General features: G+C 38.2%; 1 protein-coding gene across 1 annotated transcript; it reads right to left on the bottom strand.

Moving 5' to 3' along the window:
- On the bottom strand, positions 1 to 25,201 carry rab1a (RAB1A, member RAS oncogene family). Its single transcript, XM_008114793.3, has 6 exons — positions 24,956 to 25,201; positions 9,649 to 9,721; positions 7,142 to 7,237; positions 3,614 to 3,709; positions 2,207 to 2,338; positions 1 to 1,976 (listed from the first exon to the last, which is right to left on the bottom strand). The coding sequence occupies exons 1-6, from the start codon at positions 24,976 to 24,978 to the stop codon at positions 1,779 to 1,781; spliced, it is 618 nt and encodes a 205-aa protein (XP_008113000.1). The 5' UTR covers positions 24,979 to 25,201; the 3' UTR covers positions 1 to 1,778.

Below are 25,201 nucleotides of genomic sequence, written 5' to 3'. Positions count from 1 at the left end.
TCATTATGAAGTACACTTTATTGTGAAGGTCAAGAGAGCAAATTCCAAGTTTCAAAAATTTCAATCTTCTGACAACAATAAGACTTAAGATACTATGTATTCCAGCTGTGGATGCAAATCATTGAAGTTCATCCCCTGAGAGGGATGGCATTTCCATTTTAGTGATTTGCAGATGCACTTGCCTCTAAACATATCTAAGTGGTGCATTTTCAGTCACATTTAGGTATTTTCTTACAAAAAACCCTCAATGGCAGTTTTAAATGAATATATTTTGTAAATAAGATTCTTTAATCAGGTTGGTAACTTTAAAACCCAGACATCAGGCACTAATGGATTAGTTTCGCTGTAGAAAAAGTTCTACATGTGGTCAATAAGTCAAAGCCGCCATTTCTTCACAAACTCACATTTTGTAATTAAAAGTTTCCTCCCTGCAGAGTTACATTGATCTTCTGATCGGTTACCTTACTGCCAACTCCCATTAACGTTTTTGCACCTTTTTTGTGCATAACCAAGCCATCCAATAAATTGCACTAAGTTTTATTAAAGTCAACAGTATTTGATTGTGAGAGAATGGAAGGAACATTATTTAGAAAAGACATAACATACCATCAGCATTAACATCACCTTGTTAGTTTGAAGTCATTCATATGTTAGGAAAATACTGCTTTCCTCTATGAAGAGCAAGAGACACAAGTTATTTCTAAATGAGAGCATTTAGAAACAGACTTAGACACACTTAGGATTGAAGGAAGGGGGTATTGTACAATTAGAGGGGTTATAATTCTACGAATTGTGTTCTGAGTATAGCATACATGCCAGAAACACTATGAGAATGAAATCATCAAGGCCATACCTGCTAGTTATTTATTTGCTGGGCTGGGAGGGTATGGTCCACGAAAAAGTTCTAAAGTGCCATTTCTGCACATAAAAAGGGTTCAATGGGGGCACAATGCAAGCCTTTCCCCTTTCGCCATAAGAATTAAGACAATACTTATCACCATACAGTTGGATATTACTTCCAGTAAGTACAATATTTATTAAACATTTCTTCTGTTTGTTACATATTGTGCAACAAATTACAATATTCTGCAGCCACAAATTATACGTAGAGTAAAAGAAAAACCAGGATCTGGGATCCAAAGAGCTACTACGGAGTTGCAATTTTCCTCTAAAGGCAACCCTACTCCCTTTGAAATGTTCCTTTGATTCAGAAGAGATCTACCACGGTGGGCTGTTCAAGCAGAACTCAAACGCACCTTGGATGCCCATAGCTCTTTGGATCCTGGACAGAATGCAATTTTTCAATTTATAACTCTACGAGGAACTAGCAAATTAGATCTTACATAGAACATCTTATGGAACTTTATGCATGAGAAAAAGTGACAGACACAGTTGTGCTGTTGAATACAAAAAATGGCTAAACTTCATCTTCAGAAGACTAAACCTGACATCTAAACATGCCATTATGACCAAACAAAAAATATTCCAAGTTTAACCAACCACAGGAAACAATCTGGTATAAGAAAAAAAGCAACAAAGATTACACGCATTTATAAACCAGCACACAAAAAGGTTTAACACATTTCTGAAAATGAAGTTAGCTTTATTGAGTCGGGGGGAATAAAAAAGTCAGTATTGACCATTTACAATCTCTGACCTTTGTGGAGACGATAAGAATCTGTTTGTAGTGCAGCTACATACAGTACAATTCAGGCAATTTTTTTCAGTTGGGTTCAGATTTCAAACTCACTGTTGAGAAACAAATGGTCAGGAGAGTTTTAGCAGCAACCTCCACTAGACTGCTTGACTGGAGTACTCTGGATTTTGACATTGGACTTCTCTGCACCGCCGGCTGTTGCTCCAGGACCCATTCGTTTTTTGATCTCAGCAGCCATGGTCATGAAAGACTGTTCTACATTTGTTGCATTCTTTGCACTGGTTTCCAAAAATGGAATCCCAAGCGAATCTGCAAATTCCTGTAGAAAAAACCATAGCAGTTATCCATGTTATCCCCAAAAAGAATGAGCATGTACCTGTTCAGCCACATACATGCACAAATGCCACCATTCTTTTGATTATTACTCCTTTACATACCTTATATACTAACAATTGCAACTGTACACCACTCAGCCCATAATGCCCATATTCAAGAAACTAGAGGTTTTTGATTTTTTTTATTTTAAAACAGTTAAATCAACTGACATACCTTTGCTGTTGTATAGTCTACTACTTTCTTTGTGGTCAGATCACACTTGTTCCCTACCAACAACTTGTTGACATTTTCACTGGCATAACGATCTATTTCTTGCAGCCACTGTTTTACGTTATTGAAAGACTCCTAGAAGAAAAAAGGAAAAAGAGGTTAAATCTTGCTTTTATTAAATCGTGACAGTTACTTTAGTGCACATGGCCCACGGGATAAATCCAGCCTGCCATGTCATTTTATGAGGCCCTCTAGATGCTGAACTACAACTCCTGTTCTCCTCATCATTACATATCATGACTAAAGCTGATGGAGTTGGGATACAGTCATATCTGTAAGGCTTTTGTTTTGTTTAGTCAGGAAAATGGGGTTTGAATTTCAGTACAAGGCTTGTGGATAGAATGATTGACTTTAAAATGTCCTTTCACTTTTCACCAATCTCAGAGCCACAAATGCTGTTGGGTTCCAATTTCATAATCCCCAGTCTGAATGGCAATTAAGCAAGAGTGATGGGAGTTGTCGTTCAATAACATCTGGGGACCCAAAACAGAGAAAAACTTAAGACTGCGGACCACTATGTAAAAAAAGTATAGTTGGCCCTCTGCATCCAGATTATCTGTCCATGGATTCAATGGCCCTTTAAAGGCAACAATGAGTTTGACAACCCTGTTTTAGTGCTGAAATACTACAAGAGATTTCAAAGAATCACTACAGATCAGCTATGAGGCTTCCCCAGTATACATAATTTTTTAATTGGAAGGATATTATATTGCTTTTTGAGACTAGGAATAAAGAAGGTGTGGCCCTCCAGATATTGCCAGCTACAACTCCTATCACCTGTATTGAGCAGAACCAATGGTGAGAATAAGGGAGCTGCTGTCCAACACCATCTTATGCATTTCTTAAGTCCAGCACTCTCCTTACATGTTTTCAGGATCTCTGACAAGAATCAAATAAAACAGTGTCTAGTGCAAGACTCTTCCTTCCTTCAAGGTCCCAATAGACCAATGGTTCTCAACCTGTGGGTCTCCAGGTGTTTTGACCTACAACTCCCAGAAATCCCAGCCAGTTTACCAGCTGTTAGAATTTCTGGGAGTTGAAGGCCAAAAGCATCTGGGGACCCAAAAGTTGAGAACCACTGCAATGGACCCATGAAATAAAAATAAAGAAGCGTTTCTTTAAAAAAAATAATTTTAAAGGTCAATCAATTACTTAACAATGGAGAACTGAATGACTGCCAGACAAATTAAAGATGAAGGCTGGGATAGATTCCCACCTCAAAGAAGCCACTTTCTTCCACACAAGTTTATCTGACTGTTACGTGCAAAACTACATTTCTATAGAACTTCCTTGTAAGTCAGAAATCATTCTGGACACACATTATTTTCTCGAATATACATAAGCACTCACCTGATCTGTAACATCATACACAACTATGATGCCATGAGCTCCTCTGTAGTAACTAGAGGTGATTGTTCGAAATCTCTCCTGTCCTGCTGTATCCCACTATAAAAAACAAAAAAGGCAACTTAAGAAAGAACTTATAAGTGTTCAAAAATGCTACTTATTCTATCCTGTAACCTCTGGGCAGACTGAAGTTCTCCAGTATAAATTATTCAAGTAATGTTTTATGGACTGCCATACTTTACCTGCTACAGATAATACAACAAACCAAACTTTAAATAAATTAGGAGTTTTATGAAGTGTCCTGGGCTAGAAAGTGAAATCCAAATTCTACTGGTCTCACTTTCAATATACTATAGTGCAATATGTTGGCAGTAGTGTCAAACTTGTGGCCTTCCTGGTATTTTGCACTTCAGCTTCCAGAATCCTGACTAGTTGCTAGGGCTTCTGGAGGTGGAGTCCCAAACACCTGAAGGGCTACAAGTTTGACAACTCTGCTTTTGGGTAAGAGCTAGATTAGGTCCTTGAATGATTAGAAGGCAGCCAGAGAAAAGACTATCACGGTTACTTTTTTATTTGTAAAAAACCTCATGCTGCCAGCACAATGGTATGTTTCTCCTCAAAACCCAACTTTTATCCTTGAATCACCCAGGTATTTCCCTTTCAAACCAATGAATGAGAAGCATCACAACTGATAGGATTGTTTCATCTTCAGTTCTATTGACAATTATACAGAAGCTAGTTTGTGGAAGTTTCCTTACATTCTATGGATTAGAAGAGAAATATATCAAGCAGAACACTGCAAGCTGGAGACGAGAGCATGTGGAAGGAATTTCCAGCTATTCTTTATCCTCCCTGCTCCTGAAGATTTGCTCCAGATCCTCCAAAGTCACATGAGAATTTTTTTTTTTGGTAATTTGGAGCAACTAATAAAAATATCACTATCCCACCCTGCAGGGATGCTTTTCTGGATCCTTGTTCTGTATGCCAACAATGTAAGAAAATCTTCTGTGCCTTCTTCCTAAGTTTAGAGCAGGGCTTCTCAAACTTTTTCCACTACAACCCCTTTCTGCCTGAGAATTTTTTATGCAACCGCAGGTACTTTATAGGTACATAAAATAAAATAGGTATAAAAACCAAACATTTACTGATATTAAATGAGCAATTTTGAAGGCTTGCTAAGGAGACTGTTTTTCCTTTTTTATGAAGCATTTTCTACAGAGTCTACCGTAAATACTATACGTTCTTGCAAACGGATTCATGTCAATGTCCTAAAACAACCATTAGGTTTATTGTTGTCAAATTTTTCACAACCCAAACACTGAGTTAAGGGGTCAGGGCCCACAGTTTAAGGAGCAGTGGTCTAGAGCAGCCAATCTCACAATGCAGAAAGTATTACTATAACCCATTTAAGAAGCAGAATTAATTTTCAAAGCATCGAATAATACAACAGAAGCTTGATCCACATTGATTGCCTGTTCTAGGCTCATTGGCATAGTAGTCTAAAGTACCAATATCAGCTCTTAAAAATGGACACTGAGAAATAAAAAGGGATCAGTATTTCCACTGTGATTGGCAAGTATAGCTGTGACAGGAAATGAAGCAATCTTAGCCCGAGACATTCAAAGAACATAAATTAGGAGTTGGGAAACTATTTTCAAGGGACAATACAAATTAGTGATCTAGAAACTAACTGGCTAAACCTACATAACCATTCAAAGCAGCATGGTAGGCAAGCACATTAAATGCAACAGACTCACTACAAAGTTACTTTACTCTGTCTGATGTTACATACAGATGCAAGTTCTTCATCTTATCATGTTGGTTTTTTTTAGTTTGCTTCTTGTTGTGATGGAGTCTTCAAGTAGAGATCCTACTAGTTGTATTAGAAGAGGCAGGAAAACTGCTTGTGAGCAAGACTCTGATGAGGAGCAACAAAAGAAGAGAATCCGGGAAATACTTATGGAGCCCTCTGATGATGATACCTTTGAGGGTTTTGAAGGGGATTGTGGGACTGGGAGTCAGGAGGATGGGATGTCAGACTCTGGGAGTGAGGTGATGGATTGGACTAAGGTTCAGGAGATCTGGGAGATTCTTGAGGAGCCCACAAGCAGTGGTACATTTGAGGGATGGATCCTGGGGAGTTATGGGTTTGGATAGGTGGTCTGGCTGGAAAGATCGTAGAAGGGCTGCAGCTGGAGGTGGGGCGTTGGGTGACTCCAGCTCTGATGAGGATTTGCAGCAACCAGCTGTGGATGGGGCGTTGGCTGGCTTAAGTTCAGAGGAGGATTTGTAGATAAAAGTAAATTTGTTGCTAATGTAACTTTGAAAATCGGCAAGGTGTTTTGTTGGGTGCTTTTCGGGATCTCTGTTTCAGAAGACGTGTTTGGAAGACTGCTTTGGGACCTGCCGGCTTGCCTCCGTCGCTTTGGCTCTTTGTGTTTACCTTGGACTGGAATTCGGTGACTATGACTTCTCCCTGACGACCTGGACTGGAATTCGGTGACTGTGACTTCTCCCTGACGACTTGGACTGGAACTCAACGCCTATGACTTCTCCCTAATGACGCGGACCGGACGTGGCAGCTGTGACTTCTCCTTTACAACGTGGTTTTGCTTTAGCAACGTTTTGGGGCATTGTGTGGCCGTTGGTCACTGTGGGTTACTGCTGATAGCTTTCATGTGTTTGTTTAGCTCCAACCAGCAGGTGGAGCGAGTTTCCAGCCTTTTCAACTAAGTTTGTTTTAATCTGGATTATTTTCCAGGATAATCCAGATTATATCCCAAATTTGGGTCTTTTGAGTTCTTTGTGGACATTGTTACCTCACACTGAAGAGAAAGTGTTTTGAGCCTCCTTTTGGTTGTTTCTTAGGCTCATTTGTGTTGTTTTTGCAATAAACTGAGTTGTTTATAATGGCTGGCATCTGACTCGTAACATTTCTCCTTCAGTAATGTCAGAACCATATTTGGCTTTTACCAAACTCAGTCTTAATGGAGCCTGTTAATTGCAATATGAAATCACTCTCATTTAGTGCATGTTCCAAACATGGAATATATGCATTATATGTTCCTGGCAGTTAGCCAACTGTTTAGTAAAGAATGCATTGATGATAAGAGTTAGACAAGTGAGAACTGAAATGCAATCCCTTCCCTGGAAGAACGTCTAGCAGTGTTTACTGTGGGTTTCTTTGCAAGTTTTCCTTCCACCCCTCTCTAAGATACTTAAAAACTTCCACAAGTAGGCTACTTTACCACTATATCAAGTACAATGCCTACATGGCATTTGAGCTTCTGATCTCAAATGCCAAAACCTTAATTATATAACAGTGGCAGGTAATTGGTGGTCTTGGTCTTTCAACACTTGTCTTCAAACCCCAGACTATGTTTTTATTAAATCTGTACAGAAGGCCATTGTTCCTTACAGCTAACCAGGTCATTAGTTCAGTTCCTGCAACAACATAGTCCACAGATTTATGGGGCAGCATCCCTTTGTCATATTCTTCAAGATTTACCGAGCAAGGCAGCTCATACTTACTATTTGAAGCTTGATCGTCTTTCCATCTAACTCTATAGTTCTGATTTTAAAGTCGACACCAATTGTGCTGATGTAGCTTTCTGTGTATGTATCATCCTAGAAAAAAGCCAAGAAATTTAAGTAGCAACATTATGCCAAAGAACCATGAACATGAAGAAGGGAACCTGGTCCTTGACAGGAAAGATCAACAGACCATGCCATTAAGGAAACCTATGCTCTGATGCCATCCATGAACACATAAAGAGTGTTGCAATTATACAGGTCACAAGAATTATCAACAGACATCCTACATACACCCATTTTCGCTGAAGAGACTCACTCCTGCAGCATGTCTAGCTGTGTTGTAGCAAAGTGATAGGTATGTGACAGGCTGATCAAACTTTTTTAAAGCCATTGGGCATGTCCAAGTAGCCCATTGAATTTCACCTATTTATTCCCCACTGAAATGTCCTGTATTCATTAGAAGAGAAAGTAATCAATGTATCTACTGCAATAGTATATTGACCTAAATACAGTTCATTAACCTCTTCACCATAAGCAGATATACAGGCAGTTTCCAAGTTATGAACAAGGTAGATTCTGAAGATTTGTTCTTAAGTTCAATTTGTATGTAAATCGGAAGAGGTACATTTTATAAGTGTAAATCAAGCCTAAGATAGATAGCATCGGATAGCATTCCGAAGGGTTAACACCCCTGTGCTGTTTGCTTTGCTGTCTGTGCCCCTGTTCAGAAGATTTCACCTTACTTTCTGCAATGCAATGCTGTGTGACCCTTGAAAGATCTCTCCAGCTACTACAAAGAGAACCACCTGAAGCCTAACCCTGCCAAGACACAAGTGAGTGCTTTCCACCTACGTAACCGTGAAGCCAACAGGAAACTGAAAGTTACTTGGGAAGGCCAAGAGCTTGAACACTGCTTCCATCATAAATATCTTGGTGTCACCTTAGATCGAACACTAACATATAGGAAACACTGCATGAACACCAAGCACAAAATAGCTGCACGCAACAACATCCTGCAGAAACTTACTGGCAGCGCATGGGGTGCAGACCCACAAGTAATCAGAACATCAGCCCTGGCCTTGTCTTTCTCAACTGCTGAGTACACCTGTCCTGTCTGGCACAAGTCTGCCCATGCGAAGCAGGTGGACATAGCACTGAACGAAACATGCAGAATCATCACAGGATGCTTTAAACCTACACCTGTTGATAAACTCTACAAGTTAGCTGGCATTGCCCCTCCTGGCGTGCGATGGGAAGTTGTTGCTAATGGTGAGAGAAATAAGGTCGAACATTGTGAAAGCCACCCATTGCATGACTATCAACCTCCTCCCACCAGCTCAAATCAAGGAAAAGCTTCATGAGAACCACCACTCCTCTTGATGTTCCTCCAGCAACAGCAAGGGTGTCCCTCTGGGCAGCTAAACCAGGCAATTCCAACTGGATGGCCCCCCACGAGGGTCTTCCTCCAGGGGCAAACCAAGAATGGGCAACTTGGAAGTCCCTGAACAGACTCAGAAGCGGAGTAGACAGATCAAAAGACAACCTGGCAAGATGGCACTACCTGGAGGAATCCTCCACCTTGTGTGACTGTGGAGCTGAACAAACAACTCTGCATATGTATGCTTGCCCACAATGCCCTGCCTCATGTACGGAGGAGGAGTTGTTTAAAGCTACGGACAATACGGTCGCTGTTGCCCGCTTTTGGTCTAAAACTATTTAGCTGTTTGTGATTCCTTTCTTTTATCACTTTTGGACTTGTTTGTTGTGCAATGCTTTTGACACGAAATAAAAAATAAAAATAACCTCACTTTCTGTTCCTGTAATAATTGGATTTTGAAAAATTTGGCATCTTGTGGAAACAAGGATTGGTGATAAAGCTTAAGTGAAGACACCTTTTCCCATAATAACTCTCAATTTCCATTCAGAGGGTTAGATTTCTCTCACTTCCTTTTGGTTCAGCCCCGTTCTTAATGATGAGTTGGTTACAAGTTGGATGTTTGTAACTTGGGGACTGCCTGTATATCCTGCTCACAGAATCAATCCCTACAACACTAATTTTGCCTTCTGAACTCCACGTAATTTGTTTCTGAATTAATTGTGAATGGGATAAGCTATCAATACATTTGGTATTAGGCAAGTAATGCAGGATCAGCTGAGTGAATAGCCTATATTGACTACATCTTAACTGCTAACACAGAGCAGCATGTTTCAATAGCTGTCATTTCAAGTTACAAACAGGGGAAGTTATTTACGAAGTCTTAGCACTTCATAATATTCAGCCCCTTTAATCAGAAAACAATGCTCAGGATGTGAATTAAACTTCCATTAGACTGACAGACAAACATTAGCCAAGAAATATGTTCTTAGCTATGTGAAAGATATCTACATATCTTATCATGGCACCACATGAATAGCATTCTTGAGTCAGTACATTGAAGTTTTCATGAGATTAATTTTCAAAAAGGTCATAATAAATAAAAACTTGAAAATGAATGAGAACTTACTGCAAACCTAAGAAGAAGGCATGATTTTCCAACACCAGAGTCTCCAATCAGAAGCAGCTTGAATAAATAGTCACTGCAAAAAACAAAACAAAGCTAAAATTAAAGCCATCTACTGTAAAAGGTACATTAATAGAAACTGTTATTTCATAATGGAAATGCAATTTTGCTTTGTTTCTATAACAAATAGGTAAATTTCTTCTGTTCAAATATGCTAGGATCTGTACAAATGAGCATTATATGTGCTTCCTGCAAAGTGTTGTTTTGTGATGAATCAGAAAAAAAGATTACATAAAAGGTTGGTAACATCATTTTATAAGGCTGGTTAATATTAGCATATTGTCAGCAGCATGTTTGTCCATACAAGTTAGGTATCCCTTCTCTGAACTGCATGGGACTAGACGTTTCTTGTATTTTAGAGTATCTGTACTTGCTTATATCTATCATATATGTTTCCTACCATTTCACAGGTCTATGCATCTTTCTACGGCCCTGCATTTCGTTCAAGATTCCTGCTATCTATGAGAAGGTTTGGGGCTTGTTATGAAATGCCATTATAAGGGACCCCATATGGTAGGTGTGGCAACACCAGGCCAGCTGCTTCAGAGTCAGAGAAGAAGGAAGTGAAGGGAAAGCAGAGATGGGGGGAAAAAGAAATAGAAGAGAAAGGGAAGAGGACAAAAAAAATAACCACAGCTGAATAAAATCCCACATTTTCTGCATTGAACTGAAACATATGGCAGTGTGGACTCAGATAACCCAGTTCAAAGCTGATATTGTAGGATTTTCTGCCTGGATATTCTGGGTTATATGGCTGTGTGGAAGGGCCCCAAGAGAGGTCATGGAAAGAACACTCAAGAGAAAAGAGGAAAACAGAGGGGAACCCTGAACCTCCTAAATCTCTTCAACCCACCTCACAGAAACCCAAAGTAAAAAACAAAGGTGAACAGAAAGCAAATCACACACCCACCAACAACTCCCATCTCCCCACCCCACCCCACCCCACGGGAAAAAAGAACAAAAGGGGAAAAGAATGGAGGAGAACTAAGAGGTTATGAGGAAGAGAAGGACCCCCCTCCTGTCAGCCTTGACAAAAGAAAGAAGTTGAGATGGAAAAAAGGGGGAGACTGAACTTCACTTGCATCAACCCACACATTCTACCATTTCACAGATCAGTCTTTTTTCAGCCTCATGTCGGATTGGAGAGAGACTGAGAATTTCAAGTGTGCTTTGAGTACTGCAGCTATTGCCTCAAGAACAGAAGCAGTGGCTGACATAAAAAATAGGTTTTTGGATTTTCAGATACGATAACTTCAATTTGCACCTGTTTTATGCATTAATTTAATGCAATTCAATGCAAGCACATTCATTCAATATAAACATATTTCAGCTTTAAGCAATCTTGTTAACAGGATACTATGTTTCCAAAATAAGAGGTGGTTCTTTTATCCATAAATATAGTATAGGTGAAGATTCAATTTTGGGATTTCCCAGACAAATGAGAGATTTTTTGTATATTTTTCTCAAGCCACAGAAAGAAGATTGAAAGCAAATGTCATCAAAGTTTAAACAAAAACACAATTTAAGAATTGTGGATAGTCAATAATTATTTGGGAAACACATTTCCTATTTGCTTAAGAAAGATAGGACCAGTGTAGTGCTGGTTTCAGATTCATGTTTACACTTGTGCTTTGATCCTTATCTACACCCAGAGGCAGACTACTGATGTCATGTAATGATATCTGGACCTTACTCCAATGTGATTAGATGTGGCATTACACAAAGCAAGTTAATGCACATAGTTCTGAACCTTTAAAATGTCCTAGCAAAATTAACCAATCCAAACCTTCTAAACTCTTTATGTTTTAATACCTGCTATACTATACAATGAAGCCAGTATACTACAACAGTTCTAGCCTCAGGTGACCATAAATCCTTTATAATAGCTGAACATAAACTAAATGCTTATGATGGAAACACTTTGTGTATGTAACACTAAAATCCTAGACGTATTACTTGGGCTGAATTCTACGCAAATAAATAGGATTTATTTCCAATTATTTTAGAATTAAAATCCAAGAATAAGCAGAATTAGAACGCTAAGCCAGTAAAAAGATCCAAATGATATTTGATGCCCACTTCATCGCTTAGTTCATAGTATTTCAAGAAAAAGAGACAAAATGGGGTTTATAGTTGCTTTCCTGAGTATTATCAACTAATATCAACTTTTGGGAAATATGGTCAAGATTCTGAATCACATTCATAATGTGGAAACGTAATTATGAATGCTCTAAGGAAGTGGTTCCCAATCTGTGTTGCTACAGTTTTGCATTTTTTTTAAAAAAACCTTTTTAAAAAGTCTATGCCAGAGAGTGAAGATTTTATTGAAATTCAGTGTACCCATTCTTTAAAAACCTAATTTGCACATGTGCCACTGAATAACTATTGAGTAGGACTGATAGATATATAGCTGTCAGTAGTTGGAAAGGCTATTTGAGCAATGCTCCCCTTTATGTTCACCTAATTATGTGAATCAGGATTTTTAGCTTATGCTTACACCAAAAACAAATTTAGGAGTAAGCCAGATGCCACTCGAAATTTACCTATTCAGTTGTCAAATATAAAGTCTAATTTCAAAACTATTTTAGGTATAAACACAAAATAATTTCATTCATCACTTTTGGGAGGAGGCCAATATTGTCCCATTTCAAAATAAATGTTAGTGGTTATATCCAGTATTTTCTTGTACCAAATAAAGGTTTGTGGCTATATTTAAAATGTTTTCTCTTTATCTCGAAACCTAATGCATGATATAGTGCACTCAGGAAATAGGAGTAAATGAAAGAAATAACTTCACAACACTTAGGGACAGAGTGAGGGTTTCATGGGAAAATCAGGGACATAGTTTAGGTAGGGGGAGGGGAGGAGTCTTCTCAAGGGCTCAATTACTGAAAAAGCATGGGAACCTCTGACTTAAGGAATATGACACAGCCAGACCCCTCTTTGTTGCACCGTGGCTCAAGGACAGAAGGGGCTAGCTGCATCATTCTGAAGACCACCCCCCCCCAAAAAAAACAAAAAAAAAACACACACACTGCTGCAGACCTCTGTTGCACAAAGTGGCTGCCTGGAGGTTAAGACGGGATGAGTGGCATTCGTGCTTTAAGCATGAACTCATAGCATAGGTGAACGCAGAACAGTTATGGGTCTAGTCTCTTAATCTCTAATGGCAATACAGGACAAAGCTCAAACCAAACCAAAGGTATTTCAAATGAAACCAGGCTGGTCAAATTTATTAATACCTTTATATTTATATTACTCCCTTAAAAGAAATATTTAAGTATTACTTTCATATGATAATTTTAAATGCCACTTTGAAAGTTGTTTTTTAATCACATTGCTGTTTTTTTAATGTTAAAGTTTTGACATAGGCAGCCTACAGCAATCTTCTAGCACACAGCTATTGTTGCTAAAAGAGAGCTGAATTATAAGATTAAAAGCTAAGCTTAATGCTACGGCGCTACGCACACTTTCCTGGGAGTAGGCATAATTAATTACAGCGGGTTTTATTTCCAACAAGCCCATGATTGTTCCTTAAGTTTGCCTCTTTGTTTTCCTATATTGATTTTTGTGTTTGTCCCTTCTTGCTTTTGTTGCGTCCCATATTAAACTGGAAGCTACTTAAAGGGAAATTACAAATACTCTCTAACATGCTATGCACATCAATGACACTGCTATTAATATTTACAAAGTCCTGTCAGTTCATGCTTACTATTACATTACATTAAGCATTCACATTATTTGTTATTTGAACAAGGAGCCAAAAAACCCTGCAATTATTTTACATGTCCAAGAGGTTTTAGGGCTTATATTCTATTGTTAAATGTCAAATCAATTTCTTAACAAGATGGTGATATAGGAAAAGGGGAAGGGTGTCTATTGTTCACAATGGTAATAAAAGAGAAGCCATTGGTTTGGCCAATCCTTTGGGTGTGTCTAAGTAAATAACTAAGTCCACTCTATGTCAAATAAAGTGTTTGCACACACGGATCTCAAGCTTACTATGATGCATGAAAAATTAACTGCATTTTGGGCAATTTACTCAGAGTTTTGATTAAATTAGTAGTCATAACCAATACCATATTTGTCTTTCTGGGGAGTACTTTTAGCCATAAAAATTACCAAGTTTAACTTTTATTTCACCATTATGGAAGATCAGATGAAATTCTCAATGCTTTGTAATCAACAGGGGAGAACATCACAAAATCATAACAGCATATCACAAAACGATGTAATAATGCTAAAAATGTAAATTACAGCTCCAGACTAGAAAAGTCTTGAAGGACAGCTGACCATATTTAAGCAATTTTGCATTTAATCTGTAACTAGAGTATTAAGTACCTGCATGAATGTAATTTCTTGATTTAACCTTAGATCATCAATACAAGTGTTGAACTGTATGAGGACCATCCTAAATTTACCATTATTTTTTGTATTTTTATACTGTCTTTCAAAGCATAAGATCTCCCAAGACAGCAGACAATTAATGCACTAGAAACAAAATATAAACATAAAGAACATAGAAGATTTTGATGTAAGGCAATGGCACAAAGCACCAAAATTCAGACTCAACACCACAATAAACAATGTAAAATGTAAAACAAAACAAAAAGCCAGCCAAGTGTTTTGAACTAAAAGCAGATTGAAGCGTAACATTTTATATTAATGAACTTAGGTACCTTTTGCATAAAGGAGATGGGGAAGGTGCCTAATATGAATCCCTTGGAAAAGAGGTCCACAGATGAAGGGCCTGAAAAAGCTTAACATTGATATTGTTGCTGGAAAGAATGACTTTCTACCCTGGCTAACCCTACTGTAGTTGTGTGTGCCTCCCTACAACAGGCAAGGTAAGCAGCATACTTACTGATAAAAAGAATAATACTTTATTTATAACCCACCTTATCTCCTTGAGGGGATTCAGGAGTAAGAATGAACAGGGGAATAGAGAGAAAAGTGGAAAGCAGATATTTTTCAACATGTTGCAATTCTTCATCTCAAAAGAGTCTCCAAATACTCACTGAAAATTTCCACATTATCCCCTCTCACCCTGATCTGACAATTTAATGCAGTTTTAAGTTTAATGCAGTTTCAAACCGATATTGAAGGAAGTGGTTTCACTGTACAGACAATTACATAGGAATTCCTAGAAACAGTTTGAAGCCCATCTGGTGATTACACAAAACACAGGGCACTGATGCTTTCTTTTGCGCACTTTTGTGGGACTTTACTGCCTGGCTGTTGCAATATGGAGCTAGCCTGAACTGCATTAAATTAGCAGTTTAGTAAGTGCCAGTTTAAACTAAAACTGATTTAAGTGTCATACAGGTAGAAGATAAAAGTCTGAAGCACCCCCAAAACCAGTAAGGGAAGTAATCTACCACCACCTTTTGGGGATATCTTGCAGAAGATTGTGCCATCATATTATCTTGTTTCCCCATTTTCCTTATGGGACAGCATAAGATATTATGGTTAATGATATGAAAAATTATTAATGAGGTTGCACTTCGTCTATCCATTCCTCCCATCAGTTAGGGAGACCACATTTCATTTGTTTCCAGAACCAGATAAAAAACCAGACTGGAACAAATTTAGATAAGAAGTGTCATCTAAGAATGCCTGGAACTACAAAGTTTTTGGTTTCTCCATGATTTTTTCATAAATAGGGTGACACATATCGAATGTCATAGGATCTAGAATCAGCTCTTTTAGTATTTTTCCCTGTAGTATATTTATATTCCACCTTCCTCAAGTATTTAAAAATACTTTCCAAAATCTTTATTTGTATTACACTGAATTTTGCAATGCCAACATTTTTTTCGTTGCAAACACATTCTTAAAATAATCCATAAAGCAACTATATATATATACATCACCTGACAGACAATATTGAAATCAATTAAATGACATAATTAGAAGCAGAAGATGGAAAAGCTCAATTCTTTTAGCAAAAACAAGACCAGAAGCAGCTTATGTCATAGACCATGAAATAAACTAACCATCATTTCAAAATACAAGCTGAAGAGCATCCCCATAGAATATAAAGATAATGTCCCTATTAAACCTAACTGAATGGAAGCCAGAAAATATCTGGGTTGAAGCCAGGAACATTGTCAGAGAGGAATGCAAACAGATACTATTTGAAACCAAAAAGAAATGAGAAGCTTCAGTGAGTGACAGAGGAAACTATTCAATTAAGGACAGATAAGAAGCAACAAGAAAAGGACATAAATAGTCAAAATATTGAATGCAAAGTGTCCAATGACTTGTATACACCAACAATGTAAACAATTAAAGTAATCAACAAAGAGAAAAAGAAAGTAATAACAAAAAGGAAAAATAAGATACATCATATCCAAAATCTGAGAAATCAAAGGGAAATACAAACCAAGAAGGGATGCTTTAACGATCAGCAGGGAACATATTAAATGACTTAGTAGAATGATAGGCTCATTGAGGGAAGAGTAATCTAAAAATAAGAATTATATTTTATGAAGTAAAGTGGAAGCTGTACTTAAAAAAACTTTAGAAGAAATAAATTATCAGGAACAGATGGCATACCTACAGAGCTGCTTCAGGCAAGATACAATTTAGGCCCTATCTCTACACTGCCATATAATGCAGTTTCAAACTGTATTGTATGGTCAGTATGACCCATACAATGCAGTTCAATGCAGTTACAACTGCATTATAGGAGTCTACACTGACCATACAATTCAATTTCAAACTGCATTATATGGCAGTGTAGGTGAAGCGCTAATCTAGTTCTACCTGAAATCTTATCGAGAACTACAGAAAACAAAACGATAATCCACAGATTGGAAACATTCAATATACATTCTAATTCCCAAGAAAGCAGACCACAAGACCATTAATTATGAAAAACTATGAATCACTCCTAAGGAAATGTGTGGGACAAGATTTGATTGTCTTGTTGCATAACCTGTTTGCATGACAAAAGAGTATTGTTAGGACAAAATCTGGAATTATTTCCAATTGGCATGGGGGTCAATTTTATCCTGCTTGTTTACTGAACATATACATAAAGCAGGATTAGACTTGGAGGAATGAGGTGTAAACATTTGATTTAACTATTTAAGATATGCAAATGATACCATACTATTGGTGGAGACAAAGATTTGAAACAGTAACTGAAGAAAGTCAAGGAATAAAGTACAAAGGCAGGTGTACAATTGAACATTTAGAATCCAAAAGCTAAGTCATGAGTCAGAATGGAAACTGCAATCAAGAAATAAAATGTAGACTAGGACCTGGAAGGATAACCCTTCATAGTTATCCTTCCAACTGAGAAAATCCTAAAGTGTCAAGATATAACATTGAATATTAATGTTAGGATTGCCCATGCCTCTATACTTTCAGTTCCTATATATTGTTATGAATGCTGAATAGTGAAGAAAGCTTGGATATTATTGACTGTTGAAAAGATAAATAACTCCTAGAGCAAAGCAGGCCTGAACTGTTCCTACCGTGTTTCCCCTAAAATAAGACCTCCCCAAAAAATAAGACCTAGCAGGGGTTTGGGGGGATTGCCAAATATAAGGCCTCCCCTGAAAGTAAGACCTAGCAACTAAAGCTGCAGCAGAGTTCCATTGGGAAACATGGCTGCAGGGCTAAAGCAGCACTCATACACACCGGAGGGAGGGAGAGACGCGGCTTGAAGAACCTTCCGTGGCTGCTGCTGCGCTGCCATTTCTTCCTTCGGAGACAAGGCTCCGTCCTGGCCATGCTCCCTTCACCCCCAAGGCTTCTGATTGGCTCCTGGAGCCAGGGCAAGGGAGGGTGGGAGGGAAGGAAGAGGGCTTTCCACTCGTCCTGCTCTTTCTGCTTCTTAAAGGTACAGGACGCATAGGGATTCTCCTCTCATCCTTATTCCTATCCTATGCCATGAAACTTATTATTTTATACTATTATTCTATTACCATATTATTATCATCATATTCTGTTACTATTATTATATCCCATTATTATATTATCCTATTAATATATTTTATATCATTATATTATATTTTTCTATTATTATTATATCATTATATTATTATTCTATTATTATTCTATTATATTTTCATATTATTATATTATTATTCTGTTATTATTATATTCCATTTTATATTATCCTATTAATATATTTTATATCATTATATTCTATACTATTATTCTATTATATTATCATATTATTATTATTTTATTATTAGCATATTCTGTTATTATTATTATATTCCATTTTATATTATCCTATTAATATATTTTATATCATTCTATTCCATTCTATTATTCTATTATATTATCCTATTTTTATATTATTATGCTATTCTGTTATTATATCCCATTATTATATTATCCTATTAATACCATATTATCATATTCTGTTATTATTATATCCTATTATTATATTATCTCATTAATATATTGTATATCATTATATTATTATTATATTATCATATTATTATTATAGTATATTATATTATTCATCATTCATGACTACATTGAAACTAGAATAGAGAGAAATCAGTGTGGAAACCTTGTGAAACCTAAACTGCAAGAGGTACCATAGATTGTTGTACAAGTAAATAATGGCAGTAACAAGAAATTATTGATAGGATTCATAGTTTGTCTGGTTATGCTGGTTTGTGATGACAACTACTTTACAGTATATAATAAATGTTCATTTTGTTGTTCAACAATAAATGTGAGCTCTTCTTCATGGAAAAATAAGACATCTCCTGAAAATAAGACCTAGTGCATCTTTGGGAGCAAAAATTAATATAAGACCCTGTCTTATTTTTGCGGAAACAGGGTAGAAGTCAAGGTGATTCAACTCAGACTGACATGTTTTGGCCATACCACAAGATGATTTATTTAAAAATACATAACAATGCTTGGTAATGTAGAAAGCAGTAGGAAAAGAGGAAGAGAGCATTATGGATATATATGCTGCATCAAGGAAGCTTGGGCCCTGAGAATGCAAGACCTGAGCAGGGCTGTTGATAAGGTGAGCTGAAGATCTCTCAATCATGAAGTTTCCATAAGTCAAAGTAGATTTGATTGCAATCAACAATAACAACGACACAGAGCACCTAGCATATGGGACCTTGATGTCATTTATTTCCCATGTCAATACTCATTTTAAGATGTAAAACTGGGTAGTCAAAATTAGATTATATAACGCTATACTGGCATTCCCTAAAATAACAGCTGCCCCACCAAATCTTCAGATTTTTAAATTTAGCTCATATTGGTGCCTCTTTAAAAAGGCACAGCCAGTTTTCTGTCTCAATATATTCCACTGGTTAGTGCCATAACAAGTCAGTCATTTCTAAACTGCACTTTACTGCTGTTCTACATTTCACTTGGAAACAGATCAAAAGTTCAGTCTACAAATCCATTGTATATCAAAACTAGCTACAGTTCTTTGCAATGCATGTTATGGGGGGAAATGATGTATTTTCTTTCATAGCTCTTATTTAGGATGCTGGAAACCAATACAATAATAATAATAATAATAATAATGTTTATTTATATTCCGCCACCATCTCCCCCGGAGGGGACTCGGGGCAGCTCACAGAAATATCAAATACAAGACAATAACAATGTACAATACATCAATAAACAATAACATGCACCAGTTATAATATTTAAACATTGACCAGAAGAATAAAACATACTAAAACATAGAATTAAAAACAGTGAGGTTGCAATGATAGATTAGCAAAGTGCACATTATAAATTGCAAACTCAGAGACATAAAGTGCCACAGATTCGTTTGAAACCTGATCTTCAATATACTAGTGCCATAAATAAAACTCAAGAGGAAATTACAGGGTTCATTCACTACTTTGCGGTTCACTTTTCGCTCCCTTGTTGATTCGCAGATTTTCAATTAATATTAATGTACACATTTATCGCGGTATTTTCGCTGTTTCATGGGTTTTTGCGGTGTGCAAAGGGTTTTGGAAGGGGGGGGAAGGGAGAAATAAAAGGAGAGGGGGAAGAGTAGGGAAGGGTTAAAAATAAAGGGTTATTTCGCTTCCATTCTTCTTCTCTGCCGGTGTACTGTATATTGTAACTGCTAAAATAAAGTACAGACTGTGTTGTAGTAAGTGGTCTGTGGTTTGCTCTCCTTCCAGACACAGAATAAATATAGTGTCCCTACTTCACGAATTTTCACTTATTGCGGGTGGTCCTGGAACGTAACCCCCACGATAAGTGAGGGAAAACTGTACATTTATTGTTCCAGAGTGGTAAAGAGTTAATGTTATCAAGAGATAGCACAACAAGATCTCTGGAAGCAGTCAGCACTGTTCTTAGGGGAAGATCTCAAAGGGTGTAAAGGGCAAAAAAGTTGCTAATCAATTAGAAACCTTTTTAACAGCTAAAGATCAACATTCCTCATTCTTGGCAGCTGCCTTATAGTTTCAGTTTGCACTTCTTAGAAGTGTATCACTGCAATGCAGCTAGATTGCAAAATCAGCGTAAGCCCTGAAAGATTTGTAAGAATCATGTGTTGAACACATGACCCTCAGCTAAGGGAAGGGTGGACATTCATATCATGCTCCAATCACAATTCGTTGGAGAATAAGTTAGAACAACTGTCAGAATGAGGCCAGACTTCACTTTATCCTTTAAAGCTTAAAAAATTGGGAAACCAAATAAGCTTTAGTGAATTTTGACACAGAAGGATTAACTGGGAAATAAGCTTGTAAAAACGAACTTTGCAAAACATGCCCGCTATATACTCAATCATTTCTCAGTATAACAGACAAAATAGTATTAACTTTTCATGATGTTATAAAATCTTCTCACTTCCCATCTGTGAAACCTGCAGCTTTTAACTCAAATGCAATGAAAACACTACAAAAGTATTGCATCTATTTCTTTTTTCATGTTTCTTCAATTTTGTTACATTTTGCAGTATGATTCCATAATAACAGCAGCAGTCTCCAGAGAAGCAAGATTGCCCCCTTCCCTGCTGTCCTAATAGCAGAGGAAAACCTTTCTTTTTCAACCAGGCTTTTAAAAAAGAAAGTTTTAAAGACTAAGACGGGGGGGGGGGGGTTGCTGTGAAGTGTTTTGGGTATGTTAATAGGTTTTTTAAATGGTTTAAACTGTTTGTTTTTAATTCTTTAGTGTATTAAACACTATTTTAGTGTTTGTATTTTTTAGGTTGTACATTGTATTGTTATTAGTGTTAGTTGCTTTGGATCTCTTTTTAGAGATAAAGTGGGATAGAAAGAGGAGGAGGAGGAAGAAGAAAAAGAAGACGACATAGTAGCAGTACTATAGCAATAGTTCAAGAGAGCCAACTGGTGGTTTCAGAATTGGAATACAACTCTAAAGACTAAGATTCAAATCTCCTCTTGGCCACAAAAACCTACTGGGTGATCATGGGCAAGTCACACTCTCAACCTTAGAGGAAGGCAAAGACCATGAAAATAGGGCTAAGGAAACCCTATGAGAGTTACCACAAGTCAGAAACAATTTGGAGGGCATAACAAAATGTTTCAAAGCAAGAAATCATTACTTCACTCTTTGCAATTCACACCTGAGTGCTATGGATACAATACTGACTCCTTTTGTACTGGCTGTAAAGCAAGTTCTACTATTCTAATGGGTCAACTGTTCTAAAAATACCTACTAAGTGGCCACTCCTTGTGGTCATTGCCATATCTTCTATGAACAACTCAAAACTAGCTATGTGTTTCAATATTTCTTTTTTGTCCCTCGTTTTCCCAAATTTCAGAAAAACATGGTACTTTCTGATGCTATCCAGCCAAATATCTCAGTCTTCCTTCGCAATACAAATTGCTCAAGGAAGGAAGCTCTATACATTGATGCTGTCAAATTAAAAGAGCAACCATAAGGCAGCAAGAAGGTTGAAGAGAGAAACAAGCTGAAATGACAGAGAGCTAGGCAAGGGACTGAGAGCACAGAAGAGTGTACAAAGATTTCTAGATAAGAGAAAGAAATAATCTTATAAATGCATTAAGAAGTTAGCAGAGAAATGTAATGTCCCACTCACTAGTAGATATAATCAAAAGATGTGGGTGCTGACTTGCAACTGAGAAAACACATACAGCAAAGATGGAAAAATAAGTGCTATTAAGGAGCAGTTAAAAGAGATAGAAATCCAAGTCAACTTGTAATAGTCTATGAGTGTGGCTGCATGCTAAGGCCATATAGTCAAAAAGAGGGAATAAATTAAAATTAAAAAACCAAGTTCAAATAATTGGAATTGAGAATCTGAAAACTCTAGGAGGTGGGCAGTGATCACGATGAATATTGAAATCATTGATTTATGGCTTAACCTCTTTCAAAAGACTGCTGTGAAAATTACAAGAAAGGGAAGAACGTATCCTGCCCCTGAGCTCCATAGACACATGGACTTTTTTTAAAAGCTGGATATTCTTTTTTTACACATAGCATCACGATGCAGTAGGTCTCCCCTTTTGATCTGGGCTTTAGGATACGCATAAGGCATTTTGCTGAAGTACTGAGTTGCACGCTGCTAGGTGTACAGGCAGTCCCCAAGTTACAAACAAGGTGTATAGTCCATTTTCAAGTAAGAATACACAGACTGATAATTTGTGTGTCAGGATTTGAGAATGCATGTACAGACAGTCCCCAAATTATAAAGAAGATAACTTCTGTAGATGTGTTCTTATGTTGAATTTGTTTGCAAGTCAGAACAGTGTTAAGTACAGCTGTGTGTGTGTGTTTTGGATAGCATAGGGAAGGGTTAACACCCCTATGGTGTTTGTTTTGCCGGTTGTACCCCTGTTCAGTTTTCACCTCACTTTCTGTCCCTGAGAGAATTGGATTTGGAAAACCTTGGCTTATTGTGAAACAAGAATTGGTGAGAAAGCTTCAGTGGAGACACCTTTTCCCCACGATAACTCTTTCAGGAGTGAATTTCCCTTCCTAAGGATAGATTTCTATCACTTTCTGTTGTCTCACCCCTCCCCCCTTCTTCACAGTCAAATGTTTGTAACTCGGAGACTGCCTGTATTTGCATTTCCTCCAGCAAAACAATGAATGCCAATGAATGCCATGCTTCAGTGTAGTCACTGATGTGTTATCTTCTTCAAAAGGTCATTTTCTTTTGTTCCCAAAAACTACCACTTTCAGAAAACTGCTACTTACATATAAACTGGTGCTCACATTGCACCATAATCATGTCAACAGTATTGTGAATGTTAGTATTTATTTTTATAAAGTTTCATTGATGTCATATGCCATCTACAAATGATCTTGAGTGTTTATTCCTGGATGAGACCAATACTTATTTATGTGGTCCATATCTTTGACTCAGGGCCCTTCCACAAAGCCCTTTATCCCACAATATCAAGGCAGAAAATCCCACATTATCTGTGTGGACTCAGATAACCCAGTTCAAAGCAGATATTGTGGGATTTTCTGCCTTGATATTCTGGGATATAGAGCCCTTCTACACACTCATATAAAATCCAGATTATCTGATTTGATAATCCGGATTATGTCAGTGTAGAAGGGACCTCAGATCACTTCAAACACTGATTCTCACACTACTCTTGAAGCTATCCTTCCCTGTGTTTCCTCAATGATATCTTCATATGTTTTACATAATACAACTAGCTGCTGATGAGCAAAACACATATGTACTACCCATGAGGAGATTGTGTACGAGTAGATCATGGAAAACTATGGCTCACTCTTAGGTCCCCCTTTTACACGGCCATATATAATCCAGATTATCAGTTTTGTACTGGATTATATGGCAGTGTAGACTTGGGCCCCTTCCACACAGCTGCATAAAATCCCACAATATATGCTTTGAACTGAGTTATATGGAAGTGTGGACTGAGATAACCCAGGGACTTTCCCACACAGCCATATAACCCAAAATATCAAAGTAGATAATCCACAGTATCTGCTTTGAACTGGGTTATCTGAGGCCCCTTCCACACAGCTGTGTAAAATCCACATTGAACTGGATTATATGGCAGTGTGGACTCAAATAACCCAGTTTAAAGCAGATATTGTGGATTATCTGCCTTAATATTATAGGTTATATGGCTGTGCGGAAGGGCCCTGAGTCTACACTGCCATATAACCCAGGCCCCTTCTCCACCACTGAATACTATCCCACATTATCTGCTTTGAACTGGAATATATGGCAATGTGGAAGGACCCCCAGTTTAAAGCAGATAATGTGGGATTTTATACAGCTGTGTGGAAGGGGCCCTAGTTAAAAGCATATATTGTGGATTATCTTCCTTGATATTCTGGGTTATATGGGTGTGTGGAAGGACCCTTGGATAATCCAATTCAAGGCAGACAATGGGGATTATCTGCTTTGATAATATGGACTACATGACAGTCAAATAACCCAGTTCAAAGCAGATGTTGTTGGATTTTCTGCCTTGATATTCTGGGTTATATGGCTGTGTTGAAAGGCCCTGGGTTACACTGCCATATAACTCAGTTCAAAGCCGATAATGTGGGATCTTATACAGCTGTGTGGAAGAGGCCTCTCACTTCCTGCTGTCTCACCCCGGTTCTTAACTATGAGTCATTTTAAGCCAGATGTTTGTAACTCTGGGACTACCTGCCCTATTTTCAGGAAATCACTCATGCTACTCAAACAAGTTCAGGGCAAAATCCTTCCTTGTCAATTATGCCAACCAACAAGAGTGCTTGTTTATGGAAATACTGAAGCCACCACTTGTTTGTTCCCTCCGCCCATCCTCGCCCTTGAACCCCCTTTCACCCCACAAAACCTATCACAGCGCTCAATTTCTTTGGGCCCTTCCACACAGCCATATAACCCAGAATATCATGGCAGAAATCCCACAATATCCGCTTTGAACTCGGTTATCTGAGTCCACAGTGTCATAGAATCCAGTTCAATATAGACTTTTCACAGCTGTCTGGAAGGGGCCTCAGAAAACCCAGTTCAAAGTAGATACTGTGGGATTCTATTCAGCGGTGTGAAAGGGGCCTCTAATAGGGCTCTTCTCCTTCGCAGCTCCTTTCCCTTTCCTTTCCCCCTCCCAATTAAGAATGCCAATTCATCCTTCCGGCCCTGAGTCGACGCCTATCGTCGCCCCACCACTCCCTCCGTCCCTGCTTTGCCCCTCAGTCCTCCTCTTCCTCGGCCTGAGAGACAAGTCCAGCCTCGAGCCCCTTCTTCGCACTTCCTTTCGGCCAGTCCCTCCTCTCTGTTGCCACAGCCCCCCTCTCCATCCGGGCCACTTACTATTCAGGATTCATGCTGGACATGTCAGCGGGGGCCCCGCGGCCTGTGTAGAGAACGAGCGCGCTCCACAGGCGGCGGCGTCAGCGGCGGCTCCTCAGGGGTCGGCCTTCCTATCCAGACAGGCAGCCAGGAAGAGAAGGAGTAGGGCAGCGCCTTCCTTTCCGCCTTCCCTCACAAGCAGCGGCGGCGGAGGCAGCCTCCCTTCTGCTCCCTGGAACCCAAAATGGCTGCCAGCCCCCGAACCAG

Source organism: Anolis carolinensis, chromosome 1, assembly GCF_035594765.1.
Source record: "Anolis carolinensis isolate JA03-04 chromosome 1, rAnoCar3.1.pri, whole genome shotgun sequence".
Lineage (NCBI taxonomy): Eukaryota > Metazoa > Chordata > Lepidosauria > Squamata > Dactyloidae > Anolis > Anolis carolinensis.
Note: the sequence above shows the minus strand (reverse complement) of the source record. Positions and strands in the feature narration are given on the sequence as shown.

Coding starts and splice junctions, on each gene's coding strand:
- rab1a (XM_008114793.3), bottom strand. CDS start 24,978: ATGTCCAGCATGAATCCTGAATA. Junction 7,238..9,648: donor GCCTTCTTCTTAGGTTTGCA/GTAAGTTCTCAT, acceptor GCTTTTTTCTAG/GATGATACATACACAGAAAG. Junction 1,977..2,206: donor TAGACTATACAACAGCAAAG/GTATGTCAGTTG, acceptor TTTTTTCTACAG/GAATTTGCAGATTCGCTTGG.